We start from the raw sequence: 14,466 nt of genomic DNA on the forward strand, positions 1-14,466 counted from the left end.
GGGTTGTGGGTCCGGTTTCAAAAATTGGTTCTAGCTCCTGTTATTTATTATGGGGTTAGAGCCCAGGCTGTGGCTTTGATATAGGATTTGGGAAATCAGAATTTTGACCAAACCTGTTGGCACTGCTGGTTACATGGCTACTGCTGACTACAACCTTAAGACTGGGGATGCACCGAATCCCACCGAAGCGGAATCCTAATTTGTTTTCCCCTTTCCACCCCTAATTTGCATATGCAAATTAGGATTCGGCTTCTGCTGAATATTTCGCAATGGATTCGGGGGTTTGGCCAAATCCAAAATAGTTGATTCAGTGCATCCCTACTTAAGACACACCTAGTCCATGAAACACTTTCCCTGTTACCATAGAACCCTGATAAAAAGTAAATGAAAAGCAACGTGATCTAAGTGCAGTGACCTCAAAACTGCCCATAGGTTAACTATATATAATGCTCTGCTATTCATTTGCTAAATATTGCTTTATGTACAAGCAATGGGTACACTTGGGGGAATATACCTGCCTTTTCCTAGGTCTGCTTTCTCCTGTTCCCTTAGTTTCACACCTTTATAAGCCATGCATTTCTACAATGGATTCTACAGGCAAGGCAGAATCTGTTCAGACTGTTCCTTGAACAGTGGCCCCCCTTTTTTAATTGGATATTCCTTGAACAGTGGAGAGACTGTAAGGCGATGGGCAAGAAACAAGGACCTAACGGACTAACTTTCCTAATTTTTCAGAAGAACCTGTCCAGATTCTCAGATTCTCAGCCCTGCAACATGGATAGCAGTATACATTATTTTCCTAATAATTCACCTAGAGGGGAATGAAATAATCACTATGCAGCTTAGATGAGCGATGTATGTGTAGCACATCTATGTGCAGCCTTCAGATAGGAAAGATCTAGATCTGAGTTAGAGCTAAAGCGGATTTGGAAGCAAAAACAAGGGCTTTGGAGGAAAGCAATTCCCTGTGGGTAAAAGTTGAGATAAGATTGGAAAACACATGACATGGAAACATGTACCTAATTAGAAGTTAATTGGGGTGGCAATGGCTATTTCACAATGGCACAGAAGCAAATATTTAAGTGCAGGGTCACAACTATGCAAACAACCTGCAGATATATATTACTGCTCCCCATAATAAGCATATATAACAATGAAAGTCCACAAGCAACCTCCTATTAATGTTATCTCTATACAAGCACCTTAATTACAATACTCAGCAGATGCCAACCAATCACAATCGCAGGCTTGTGGCTCCATGCTCGGACCATATAACAAATGCAGACGTGGGGAATTTTTTACGTCAATGACACTGTACAGGAGACACAGGAATTTGTGTGCGTGTCGGGGAGGGGTCAGGACCCCTCTTGGCTCATATCAAAGCTTTGCTATTTCATCCACATCTAGGGCAAAACAAAAGTGTTTACCCCGTCTCTTACCATAACAGAACAGTTTTAGTGCAATGTTGCAAAGACATAACTCACGTATGTGCATATGCATGTTTGCCAGCAATACAAAAGTTAGCTGTTGCCATCACTATGGGGCCCTGACTTCATCCTGATAAAACATGGGGACCGGAGCAGTAGCCCTGCGTCGACATTCCAAGAAGAACAGCTTCTGTACCATAATTAAGCTTTAAGCTGGTAGAAGAAGGGCTCAAGGGCCCCATACACGGGCCGATAAATGCTGCCGACAGATAGATATCCGGCTGACAGTCAGGCAGGGTTAAAAATCCAGTTGGATCACGGCCGCATCTGTTCATTGATGTGGTCCCGCGATCCGACCATCTGTATAGCTCCCATTATGATCCGATCGTTGGGTCCTAGGGCCCACAATCGTATCAGCCCGATATCACCCACCTTAATATGGGCATATTGGGGAGAGACCTGCTTGTTTTTTCAAAACATGCTGATCTCTACGTGTATGGCCACCTTTAGTCAAATTCTCATCCTTCAGTCTTGGTGAAGTCGCAGCGACTTCACTTTAACCTTCAGGTGCTAAGTCATCACGATCAGGGTTTTCAAAAGTTGCTGCGGTGACGACTTGTCATGTGTGAAGATACACAGAAATACTTAGTGGCAGCTACAAAACGCCATTAAATACCCTGCCATAGACAAATAAAAAAATTTGGGGAGCAACAAAACTATGAAACAAAAAGTCCCTGGCAGTTCCAAATTAGGGCTTTGAGTAGTTATTTGGTAGTTCCTATGTGGACTGACAGCCTACAGGAGGCTCTGTTTAGCAGTACATCTGGTATTTATACAACCAAAACTTGCCTCCAAGCCTAGAATTAAAAAATAAGCACCTGCTTTGAGGCCACTGGGAGCAACATCCAAAGGGTTGGTGAGCAACATGCTGCTCACAAGCCACTGGTTGGGGGTTGGGGACAGGGTCGGACTGACCCTGCCGGAAATCCCCCGCCGTGCTTATACAAAGAAATCATATGAATTACACAGATATAACATATGGAGTTACATACATAACAACCAGTACCGGTACAAAAGGTGAGGAAGGCCCTGTGCAAAGAAGAGCTTACAATCTAAAGGGGAAGGGAATGAGACACAAGGTGCGGGAGTGGGCAAGATCAAAAATAAGCAGCTGAGAGCAGGTGAGCATTTGGCATTGCATTTAGTAGCTAAACAGAATGAGGGTAGGCTTCTCTATACAATTGTGTTTTAAAGGAGAAGGAAGAGTATCCCTCCGTGGCGGTGCAGTTTTCTGCCGATAGGAGCACCAGCCCGGCGTTTCAGGTAAGTCAATACAATCACTTGGGGGTGCATAACATTTGGTACCCCCAAATGCAAACAGACTTTCCAGAATGGTCAGACAGTCAGACAGACTGTTGGAGAGGATCTAGTTAAATAATTTCCCTTGTCTGCCTATACCCACTGCACTTGAATCCCTCCATAGGCTACAATTCATTGTGTTGCAATAAACAGAAATAGTGAGACTTTAGAGCCGTGCAAACAAACACCATAAATAAAGCAAACAACTGAACTGCAACATTGTTGCAAACAAGAATTTTGTTAACAGCAGAGTGCTGTGGGCAGCGCTGATCTTAATGTTGCTAAACGACACTAGCAGATCACTTACCGGCATGGTCACAGCTGCGTTATGATCTCTGTTGTACAGCTCAGCTCTGCCTGCTGGAAGGGAAACCCTGATCAGGCCCAGCCCTGTTTCCTGTCCCATGACTAAGAGAAGGAGGAGGGTCTGTAAGTAGGAAAGAGAGCAAGAGCCCGGGATCCTTTTAGCTGAAAAGCCGTAGGAAATGATGCTGCTGCCATCTTCTGGTCCGCATGGCCCAAATGAGGAAGGAACAGTCCTCAGCATAGGAGAGACCGGCAGAAAGTATGTACTGGGGTTACTTTCTCTCTATACAACCCAATCCTATCTCTGTGCAGTTTGGAGCTACTTAAGGGCAAAAGCTCAGATGTGCTGTACCCTGAGCAACTTGTAGCACTGCAACTGCCAGCTACTCCGTGTCAGCAGAGCTGCTAGTTCAGCAAGACTGAAGGTTACTTATCCCTACTTAGCTACTAGCTCTTTAGTCTGTCCACTTTGTGATCTCTGGCAGCTTGTGGGCTATGATCATGATAATCCCTTAAACACAGAGTAGGGACATGTTGGAGAAGGGATGAACAGGTTAAAGGGGTGCTTCACCTTTAGGGTCTTGCCACACGGCAGATTCGGGGTCATTAGTCGCCAGACGACAAATATCCTCTTCTTCGCGGCGACTAATCTCCCCAATCTTCCTCCCGCCAGCTAAAATCAAAATCGCACATGGAACGCTTCGTTTTCCGAAGTCGTCTGTAATTGCTTCAGGGCTAGGACTACCACCCGGCCGCTGGCCGGTAAAAATGATGGTCGATCCCAATGTTATTAATAGGGAAAAAAGATAAATACATATAAAGGTCATATTACAAATTCAATGTAGCTGCTGGTAAATTTGTAATACCCTTAAATAGACCCCCTCAGCCCACCCCCAATCCCCCTGGAAACTTAACTTTAGTTCTCCGTCTTGAAATCTCTGCGCCGCGGCCCCGCCCCTTTTGACATCACGCTCCACCCCTTTTTGTTCCCGCCTCCCCACCAGCCGGTAAAAAATTTAGGAAAAGGTGGCAAGCCTATTCAGGGCAGAGAGTAGGGTTTGCCACCTTTTCAGGAAAAAAAATACCGGCCTTCCTATATATTTATCTTTTTTCCCTATTAATAACATTTGGATCAACCACCATTTTTACCCGCCAGGCTGGTAAAATACCGGCCAGTTGGCAACCCTGGCAGAGAGACACGCTGCGATTCGGGGAGATTAGTTGCCCGCCGACAAATTTCCTCTTCTTCGAGGTGACTAATCTCCCAGAACTGCCTCCACTGCCTTCCCGCAGGCTAGAATGTAAATTGTGTAAGGCGGGATGGTACTCTGAGCACTTCGTTTTCCAAAGTCGCCCGAATTTTCCTCGTGAGGCAACTTTGGGGGCGACTTTGGAAAACTCTGGGAAAGCAGGGGAGGCAGTTCGGGGAGATTAGTCGCCCTGAAGAAGATGAGATTTGTTGCCTGGCAACTAATTTCCCCGATCGCAGCGTGTCTGCCCTCACGAGGAAAGTTCGGACGACTTCGGAAAACGTGGCGATCCGCGTGCCTGCCCCCAGGCGATTTACATTTTAGCCAGCGGAGGGCAGGGGAAGGCAGATTGGGGAGATTAGTCGCCAGGCGACAAATCTCCTCATCTTCAGAGCGACTAATCTCCCCGATCTTCCTTCCGCCGGCTAAAATCAAAATCGTTTGGGGGCAGGCACACGGAGCACTTTGTTTTCCGAAGCCGCCTGTAATTGCTTTATGGCTAGGATTACCACCCGGCTGCTATTTTACCGGCCTGGCCTGTTGCCGGGCAACTAATTTCCCTGAATCGCAGCGTGTCTCTGCCCTCACGAGGAAAGTTCAGGCGACTTCGGAAAAACGTAGCGATCTGCCTGTGTGCCCTGACCCTGAAGGTAGATTTTAGTATGTTATAGAATGACCATCTAAAAGCAAATGCTCTGTAGGGCTACACACTTATTACTGCTACTTTTTATTTCTCATCTTTCTAGTAAGGTCTTTTATTCATATTCCAGTCTTTTATTCAAATCAATGCATTGTTGCTGGAGTAATTTGTACCCTAGCTACCAGATTGTTTGTAATGCAAAATTGAAGAGCTGCGGAATGCAAAGCTAAATATCTGAAAAACAATTGCAAATTGTCTCAGAATGTCACTCTCTAGTCTACATCATACTAAAAGGTGTGAACAACCCCTTTAAGGGTTTTTTTTTTAATTGCCTAGTGCGGGGAGAGAGAGGGGGGCAATGGCAGGCAGTTTAGGGGGCTTTGGTACGCAGGGATTTAGTTCTCCTTTAAGCGTGGACCGGGAGGGGGGGTGCATCGGGGGCTGCTGCCTCAGGCTGCAACAGCCCCAAGATCGCCCCTGAATAATCAGGAGCAACATGACTATACAGGTATGGAATCCGCTATCCGGAAACCTGTTTTCCAGAAAGCTCCGAATTATGGAAAGGCCATAGACTCCATTTATAATCAAATAATCCAGATTTTTAAAAATGATTTCCTTTTTCCCCTGTAATAATAAAACAGTACCTAGTTTGATCCAAACTACAGTTATTCCTTATTGGAGTCAAAACCAGCCCATTTAATGATTTTCTACCAGACGTAAGATATGAAGATCCAAATGACATAAAGCCCAGTTCCTGAGCAAGGGGGGTTGGGGTGGTTGGACGGCAGAAGGCCCAGAAGTTTCCCTGGGTAATAATAATGTGAAAAGTACATATAGTGGTATTTTAAATGATTTCATGTGCAGAAATTTAGCCCATATGAATTGCAGCAGGCAAAAATTCCTTTGCACTTATTCAAATTTCTATAACTATATAATTTTACCTCTAATTAAAAAAATGTGAATACAGCATGAGGCAAGTGCACTTTCTTTTGCTGTAGGTGTTATTTATGCAATCACCAAACACAATTTTTTACATTAAACTGCATATTGTATCCTAGAATGCTCTGCCGTCTCCCATAGACTCCATTTTATCGAAATAATCCAAAGTTTAAAAAATGATTTCCTTTTTCTTTGTAAAAATAAAACAGTACCTTGTACTTGATCCAAACTAACATATAATTAATCCTTATTAATTATATTCTGGGTTTATTTCATGTTTGTGATTTTCTAGTAGACTTGCCGTATGAAGATCCAAATTATGGAAAGATCAGTTATCTGGAAAACTCTAGATCCCGAGCATTCTGGATATCAGGTCCCATACCTATATTACTGGAGTAATTCTTAGTTCTAAACACTACTCTGATAGAACTTCTGTACTGTTTCTCTTCCAGGGCTTGTTAACTTTATTTCCTATATGGTGGTGGGCACAGGAGAAGGTTCCAGGGGCTATGGGCAATGGCTTAAAGGGATACTGTCATGGGAAAAAAACATTTTTTCAAAATGAATCAGTTAATAGTGCTGCTCCAGCGCACTGAAATCCATTTCTCAAAAGAGCAAACAGATTTTTTTATATTCAATTTTGAAATCTGACATGGGGCTAGACATATTGTCAATTTCCCAGCTGTCCCAAGTCATGTGACTTGGCGCGGGGTGGAGGCGGGATTGCAAGTGGCAGGGAGTATGGGATTAGAGTGCGCCGGGCCCCTCTGAAGATTTTTTTTGCAGGGAGGCCCAGCGCAATCTAGTTACACCACTGGCTATGGTGGAAAGCCTTGTCTCTCACAAACTGGAAATACAACAACCACAAAAAATGTGCAATACCCATTGACAGGGTGTAAGAATTGTTGTATGGACGTATGCATTATATTTACAAGTACTATTGTGATTGCTTTTGTTCAGTATGTGAGACCGAGCAAGCTTGAAAAAGGTAGAATAAGCCCCAAAATATTGCTTGTTCTTTGACCCCCAAATAAATCACCATTTTCCACCATTTGCAAAAGGAAGAATCACCTGTGTAAAGCCGGCCATAGACGCAAATATCCGATCGGATTCGTACGATTTTCGGACCGTGTGTAGGGAGTCCTGTCATTTTTCGTCCCACGGAGATTGGTCATTTGGTCGATCAGAGGGGTTAAAATATTTCTGTTGGCTGCCGATAATATTTCTGCATGTATTGCCGGTTGGACGATTTTCAGTGTGAGACTGTCACCAGCTTTTGTTGGACATAACTATCGTACGATTGCTGTCAGGGGCAGAACATCGGCTGATCTGTTCTTTAACTACTTTATTTGATCTGAATGGTTAGTGGCAGGTCGGGAGATGGGGAATCTTTTTGCATCTACAGTATGGCCAGCTTTAGTCTGATAAAGAATTAATAGCAGCTCGACCTGCCACCTGCCTGAGCCCACACCAGCAGCACTACTTGTGACCCAAACTGACTGGATTCCGTAGGTTTCAGGTGCACCCACACATGAGTATTGCCCTGCCAGTCTCCAGATGCCCAGAATCTGTCTTTATTTTATTCAGGGCCCACTCTCCCCTGTTCTGCACTGTCCTATTTAAATAGGAACAATCCATAACTGTGTTACATTACCAAAACTTCATATTTGCCCTTTCCTTTGTACATGTACGGGATCTCTTGCTAGCAACCCTTTATTTAGGAAGCGTCAAAATAGGAGAACGCCATATCCAATAAGGTTTATGGCATTTGTTTAAACATAAGCATAATAAACTCCAATCTCATAAATTGCTGATTATATTAAGACAGTATAAATGGAAGATACCTCTGGCTGGAGACTTCTAGTTGCCTCACTTGCCCTGTTTTCTCTCTAATACTGGGATTTAAAGCCTGACAGTTTGCCATGCAACTACTTTATAAATAGCAGAATAAGAATTGGGTGCTATAAATACAGAGCAGCCTCACCAGCCAAATTCAATCCTAGTTTTCCTCTTAGGGAGGGGATAAATGAAGGAAGGTGGGGGAATGAGAGTAAAGTGTAATGGCAAATGCATCCTATCCAAGAACCAAAAAGCAGACTGAAGAAACCAGAATCTCATATTTTTTGTGTTCTTGTTGCTAGGTAAAAAAGGCTAAAAGATATTTTGAAGTAAACGAGATTTCCATTTAACAGCACTAACTTAAATGTACAGTATTGCCACATATAAACATGTAAATAAATGTGCTTTTCTCTTTTACTAACTTAGATTTTATTGAACAGAAGTTACACGTGCAGTTGACATATTTTTGGGGGGAACCACTGAAATGTTAGAAAGCTACAAGAGATATAAGCTAACGATGGGAAGGAGTGTCTTTAAAGGAGAAGGAAAGGCAGTATTTACTTGGGGGTGCCAAAAGTTAGGCACCCCCAAGTGATTGTATATTCTTAACTGACACCCTGGGCACCCTGTGCTCCTATCAGGTGAAAATTGCACCGGCCTGGGGTTCTTCCAGCGATCATCACCGAGCGATCAGCTTCTTTCTTCTACTTTCTTTGTGCGAAAAGCCTAACTTTAACAAAGAAATCGGCTATTTTGTTCTACTGTGAATGCGTCTGCCCCGGGAAATTTGAAGGAAGCCGATCGCTCCGTGGTGCTCACTGGAAGAACCCCAGACCGGGGTCTCAGGTAATTGAATATAATCACTTGGGGGCAGATTTACATAGGGTCGAATATCGAGGGTTAATTAACCCTCGATATTCGACTGCCGAATGTAAATCCTTCGACTTCGAATATCGAAGTCGAAGGATTTAACGCTATTCCTACGATCTATTCCTTTACTTGAGCTAAGTAAATGGGCCCCTTGGTGTTGCCTAACTTTTGGCACCCCCAAGTAAATACGCCTTTCCTTCTCCTTGAATAGTGTTTCTTAAAGAAACATTAGTGGGATGTGCAGGAGAGAGAAGGAACAAGACTAGTTTATTTTAGCTGTGAAGTGGGACTTCCAGCATATAGAAATGGGCGCTCTGATCTGCTATTCAGTATTCCAACTCTTTGTTTTAAATATACTTTTCTGAGCAGAATACATTCCAGTTTCTCATTTGACTGCCCTGTTATGAATTGTGACTTTTTATTCTTGTTGTTACAAAGGCATCTCAACTAAATAGGGCCTATTTATTAAACCTCAAAGTTTTTTAAAAGGGAAAAACTCGACTATTATGAGGGAAAAAAAATATCGAATTTTTCGAGATTTAATATGAAGCTTTAACAATTGGAACCTGTTTTTTGACTTCCGGATTCTGGATACTTTAGGCCTGCTTGCGCTGGTTTTCGTTCGATATTCTGATAAATTCAAGTTTTTTAACATAATTATTGGTACATTAAGGGGATTCAGCTTTGGGAGTTCGATAGTTTTTTTTTTTTTCTTTTAAGGGCCAAACTTAACGGTGCGCATTCTTCAGATCCGACGCAATGAGAGGAAGCACAGGCGGCACATCGGATGCCCTGAATATAATGTAAGTAATACAAATGTCTCATCTGCAAACTGCGTGCATCTGACTGTCGGATGAAGACACAACGTGCAGTGTTCGCATCCGACTGTCGTGTTGGATGCACGCAGTTTGTAGATGCGGCATTTGTATTACATTATATTCAGCGCATTCGACGTGCTGTCTGCGCTTCCTCTCATTGCGTCGGATCTGAAGAACGAGCACCATTTAGTTCAGCCCTTAAAGTTGAGATTTAGTAAATAGTCCTCCCCGTGATGCCTGATACATACTGTATATTCCCAGATTATGGGACTGCCCTTCAGTGCAGTTGAAGATGGATATTTGGGGATTTATGATTTATTTGCTTTCCTGAATACTCCCGTTACTATATCAGAGTGACTAATAATGATATTTTTCTAATATAAAAGAGAATATGAATAACCTGTATATCTTTATAAAAGGTTTCTTAGTAATGTCCTTGTGCTTTGTTGCTAATGTTATAATAATGAATAAACAAAACAATAGGAAGGCCAGTATTGACATCACTGTGGCTCACTTCCCATTGACAGTAAATAAACACACATTAGCCTTGGAATTGTAACTATTATCCAATTCTCTGCTTCGCTGCTCTCTAAGTCCTACCCACTCAGAAGCCATGTTCTTATATTTTGCTGAACTATTAGGCTGTATCTGTGCTATAAAACCAGCGGTTCTGGATGCCTAGTTGACCACCGAGACATAAAGGAGTGAGTTGCATGTCTCCTCCCATAATGGCTTATGTGAGAGTTAGGGGCCGATTCACTAACTTCGAGTGAAGGATTCGAAGTTAAAAAACTTTGAATTTCGAAGTTTTTTTTGGGCTACTTTGACCATCGAATGGGCTACTTCGGCCTTCGACTACAACTTCGAATCGAAGGATTCCATTCGATAGTCGAAGTACCATTCGATAGTCGAAGTACTGTCTCTTTAAAAAAAACTTCGACCCCTAGTTCGCCATCTAAAAGCTACCGAAGTCAATGTTAGCCTATGGGGAAGGTGCCCATAGGCTTGGCTACCTTTTTTAATCGAAGGATATTCCTTCGATCGTTGGATTAAAATCCTTTGAATCGTTCGATTTGAAGGATTTCATCGTTCGATCGAAGGAATTATCCTTCGATCGTTCGATCGAACTATCTGCGCTAAATCCTTCGACTTCGATATTCGAAGTCGAAGGATTTTAATTCCTAGTCGAATATCGAGGGTTAATTAACCCTCGATATTTGACCCTTAGTGAATCGGCCCCTTAAAGTCTAATTTTTGGCATTAAGGCAGTGTGTAGCATAAGACATGTAAATACATATATTTTACAGAGACGAGACATAAAAGAAACTGTAGGAAATAACATTTAGATCTTTAGAATGAAGCCCAGCTGCTTTTACAAATAGAAGCGGCTTTGCAACTAGGTCAAGTTATTATTAATATGGGTGATTTTAATTATCCAGAAATTGACTGGGGTAATGGGATTGCCAAATCAGAAAAAGCAAGTAGGTTTGTAAATATGCTAAATGACAACTTTTTATTTCAGCTTGTTCAAGATCCATCTAGGAATCAGTCCCTTTTGGATCTTGCAATAACTAATAATACTGAACTCTATCATTTGTGTGGGTGAGCATTTAGGGAAGAGTGATCATAGCATGGTTTTCTTTTGAGATTATGTTGCTGAAACAACTCTATAAGGGAGCAACTAAAACACAAAATTTAGACGTGCAAACGTTGACAGTATAAGGGCATCTCTGCAACTTAATACGCTGTAAATGCTTTGCACAGGGTTAAACACAGAACAAAAAGTCTTTAAAATGCTGCTTAATAAATATACGTCCGTATATTCCCCTCGTAAGCAAGGAATGTCGCAAGCAAAATCTTTGTGGTGCAATAGAAGTGTTGGTGTTGAGGTGGGTAAGAAAAGACGTACTTTTAAGGATTTCAAGTTAGTTGGGACAGCTTAAATGTTTATCAGGTACAAGGAGGCCAATAGATCATGCAAAAAAAGCTATCAGACAAGCTAAAATTTATATGGAAAAGGTTATTGCAGTAAAATGAATCCAAAATTATTTTTTAAATATGTAAATAGTAAAAAAAATTAAGCAGGAGGGGTGGGACCCTTAATATCAGAGGGGGGTCAGCTGGTTGATGAGAACAGAAAAAATCTGAACTTCGCCTGTCTACACAAATGAGGAACAAGTTAATGAAGTTTTCCTTCTTAATAGTCCCATTTCTAGTAATATAACTAATGTTGCATGGTTCACGCACAAGGAAATTCAAAAGAGACTAGAACATGTTAAGATAAACAAAGGACCAGATGGTATCAGATGGTATTCATCCCAGGGTACTTAGAGAGCTTAGCTCTGTGATTGCCAAACTGCTTTTCTTAATTTTTCAGGATTCATTGAGGTCTGGCACGATGCAGAGAGAGACTGGCGTACTGCTAATTTGGTGCCGCTATTCAAAAAGGGATCCCATTCTCAGCCTCAAAACTATAGGCCGGTTAGTCTGACATCAGTGGTTGGAAAGCTTTTCGAAGGGGCATAAAGGGATAAGATTTGTGGCAGCATGGTTTTATGCATAATAGATCTTGCCAGACTAATTTAATTTCCTTATGAGAAGGTGAGCAGGGACATCAATTCTGGGAAGGCAGTGGATGTGATTTAAGGTGGCCATACACGGAGAGATCCGCTCGTTTGGCGATGTCGCCAAACGAGCGTATCTCTCCCCGATATGCCCACAAGGTGGGCAATATCAGGCTGATCCGATCGTGGGCCCTAGGGCCCAACAATCGGATCCTAACGAATAGTAATGGGCGGTTGAATCGTGGGACCGCATCAACGAATAGATGCGGCCATGATCCGGCCATGATTTTTCGTCCCATCCGATCGAGATCTGGCTGACTTTCGGCCAGATCTCGATCGGTGAAGCCCGTCGGGGGCCCCATACACGGCCAATAAGCTGCCGACACGGTCTGTCGGCAGCTTTTATCGGCCCGTGTATGGCCACCTTTACCTAGACTTTGCTTAAGTATTTGATACAGTGCCACACAGAAGTTTACTGGTTAAATTAAGGAATATTGGCCTGGAACATGGTATTTGTACCTGGATAGAGAACTGGCCAAAAGATAAAGCACAAAGAGTGGAAAGAGATAAAGAGAGCACTGAGGCAGCTCCAGACTGGCCGTAACTTTCCCCCCGTTCTTTGCCTCGCACAGAGCTGTGAACATACTGGGAACAACTTCGTGCAACCGGGAGGGCATGGGGACAGAGATCCGGAATCAGGACTGCTTCTCTCAACCGGAACCGGACTGAGTTTTTCCTGAAGTCGCTCTGCCCAGGTGATTCCCTCTCCTTGTCTGCTCTTCTCAGTCAGCCGGGTGACACCTCAGTGCTCAGCTGCGTGTGTAGGAAGAACCGCTTGCTCCCAGGAAACTGCCTGCACTTTCAGCCAATGCCAGTCTGAGCGCTTCCTTGTCAGAGCATGACTTGGGTTCCACAGGGAGGGATACAGCCAGCGGGGCCACTAGTACTGCTCCCTGTCCCGAATCTTTGGCTGCCTGCACCAGTCGGTCTTCCGTGGGTGCTTCTTGCACTCGTACAGCAGCAAGGTCTTTATGTGTCGGTCCCGCAGGGTAGTGATGTGCAGGCCGACCCGATACCCGCGGGTTGAGCTCTTCTCCTGCTCTCCCCACCCGCCACCTTCAAATGCGTCTGCTCGCCCCGCCCCTTTTGTGATGTCATTGTGACGTCATCGGCAGGGCGGGTTGGCGTGGGTCTATAAAAGGCCCCCGGAAGCGTGGGTGCGGGCTGCAGCATGGGGGTCAGGAAAACCCTGACCTGCAACATCACTACCGCAGGGTCTTCATGTGTCGTCCCGCAGGGTCTTGATCCGCAGCTTCACACGCTGTCAGTAGAATTTCGAAGCTAGCCAGGGAGGAGCAATAGAGCGCCGCAGGATGGATTGTTGCCCTGTCGCCTTTTCTGAAGAGGAGCGGAAGTGGAGTTTCAGTCAGTTATTTCTTAATAAAGGCTTTGTAATCTTAAATTTTTTTATTTGTCTTGGTGTTTATTTTTTGATGTGTACTAACACATTTTTTTTTAATTTTTTTGTATATTACTGGTCCTTTAAAAAGAATCTTTCTGATGGTCTAGCATGTGTGTGATGTGGAATGCGGCTGGTATTTACTGGCTCATGCTGACAGGATAGAATGACAGGATAGAAGAACATCAACAGGAAAGCTGGCATTTTTGCCTAACCTCTACTCCTACAGGAAAAAAAAGAGTAAGAGGTGACAAAAACAAGGTATGAAATATGTTCTAGCTATAAACCGAATATTTTGGATTATCCGTCTTCATAGTATTTGTGGGCAGGGTTAGGAACTGCAGCGTGTGGTAACGTAGACGCTTCTCTGCCTAATGACCATCTATGTGCTTTATTAACAGGGCAGTTTCTCTTTAAGAAAATCTCCGTGTCCGTCCTGTCTATCAACGCAATATCTGCTCAGTGATTGGTTAGCGTTACCATGATCTCGCCTCTCTTTATAGTCACTTAGGGTTTCCTGGTCAAGGTTACAGGGTCCCCCCTCATGCTTTAACAACCACACTATCATTGTGGGTGAGAAATCTCCCGACCAATAAACGCTTGGTTAACCTTTAGAAAGAGAGGGGCTGTCTTTTACTTCTACATCGCGCCTTGCGTTTGGCTGTCGGCTGTAACCAAATGAGTTTCCGTTTATCCTATTGGTTGTTTCTATTGTCTATCTGCGTGATGTTCCGTCTAGGTGCCCAATAGGATTATGAAATACTTAATCTGAGCCCCTGATTGGGTAGGCATGAACAGCAAGTTTGGGTGCGAGGTGAGTATATGTAGCCGGCAGCTGAGCACGCCGCTGCTTGTGCCGACGCTGTGTGGGGTACAGAATATCTAGGCTTCTCCGGAGCGCCAAGCCTGCACTAAGCCAGACCATTCACAGGTACGAAGGCCTTCAACATCTCTCGGTCGCTTTATTAGAAAGGGCTCTGCATCTCCTTCTGCTT

General features: G+C 43.6%; 2 protein-coding genes across 3 annotated transcripts in view; one reads left to right on the forward strand and one right to left on the reverse strand.

The window, feature by feature from the left end:
- atox1.S (antioxidant 1 copper chaperone S homeolog) overlaps positions 1 to 3,215 on the reverse strand; it is a 23,008-nt gene extending 19,793 nt beyond the window's left edge. The window contains exon 1 of the mRNA XM_018254899.2: positions 3,094 to 3,215. Within this exon, the coding sequence (XP_018110388.1) occupies positions 3,094 to 3,192 (99 nt within the window). The 5' untranslated portion in view covers positions 3,193 to 3,215. The remainder of the gene's footprint in view (positions 1 to 3,093) is intronic.
- The window catches only part of g3bp1.S (GTPase activating protein (SH3 domain) binding protein 1 S homeolog), a 26,397-nt gene continuing 15,142 nt past the window's right edge, over positions 3,212 to 14,466 (forward strand). The window contains exon 1 of one of the 2 annotated variants that reach the window (XM_018254243.2): positions 3,212 to 3,351. In XM_018254243.2, coding sequence (XP_018109732.1) covers positions 3,272 to 3,351 — 80 coding nt within the window. In that variant the 5' untranslated portion in view covers positions 3,212 to 3,271. Of the gene's footprint in view, positions 3,352 to 14,241; positions 14,403 to 14,466 lie in introns of those variants that run through there. The other variant, XM_018254245.2, reaches the window with a different exon arrangement.

Source organism: Xenopus laevis, chromosome 3S, assembly GCF_017654675.1.
Source record: "Xenopus laevis strain J_2021 chromosome 3S, Xenopus_laevis_v10.1, whole genome shotgun sequence".
Classification (NCBI taxonomy): domain Eukaryota; kingdom Metazoa; phylum Chordata; class Amphibia; order Anura; family Pipidae; genus Xenopus; species Xenopus laevis.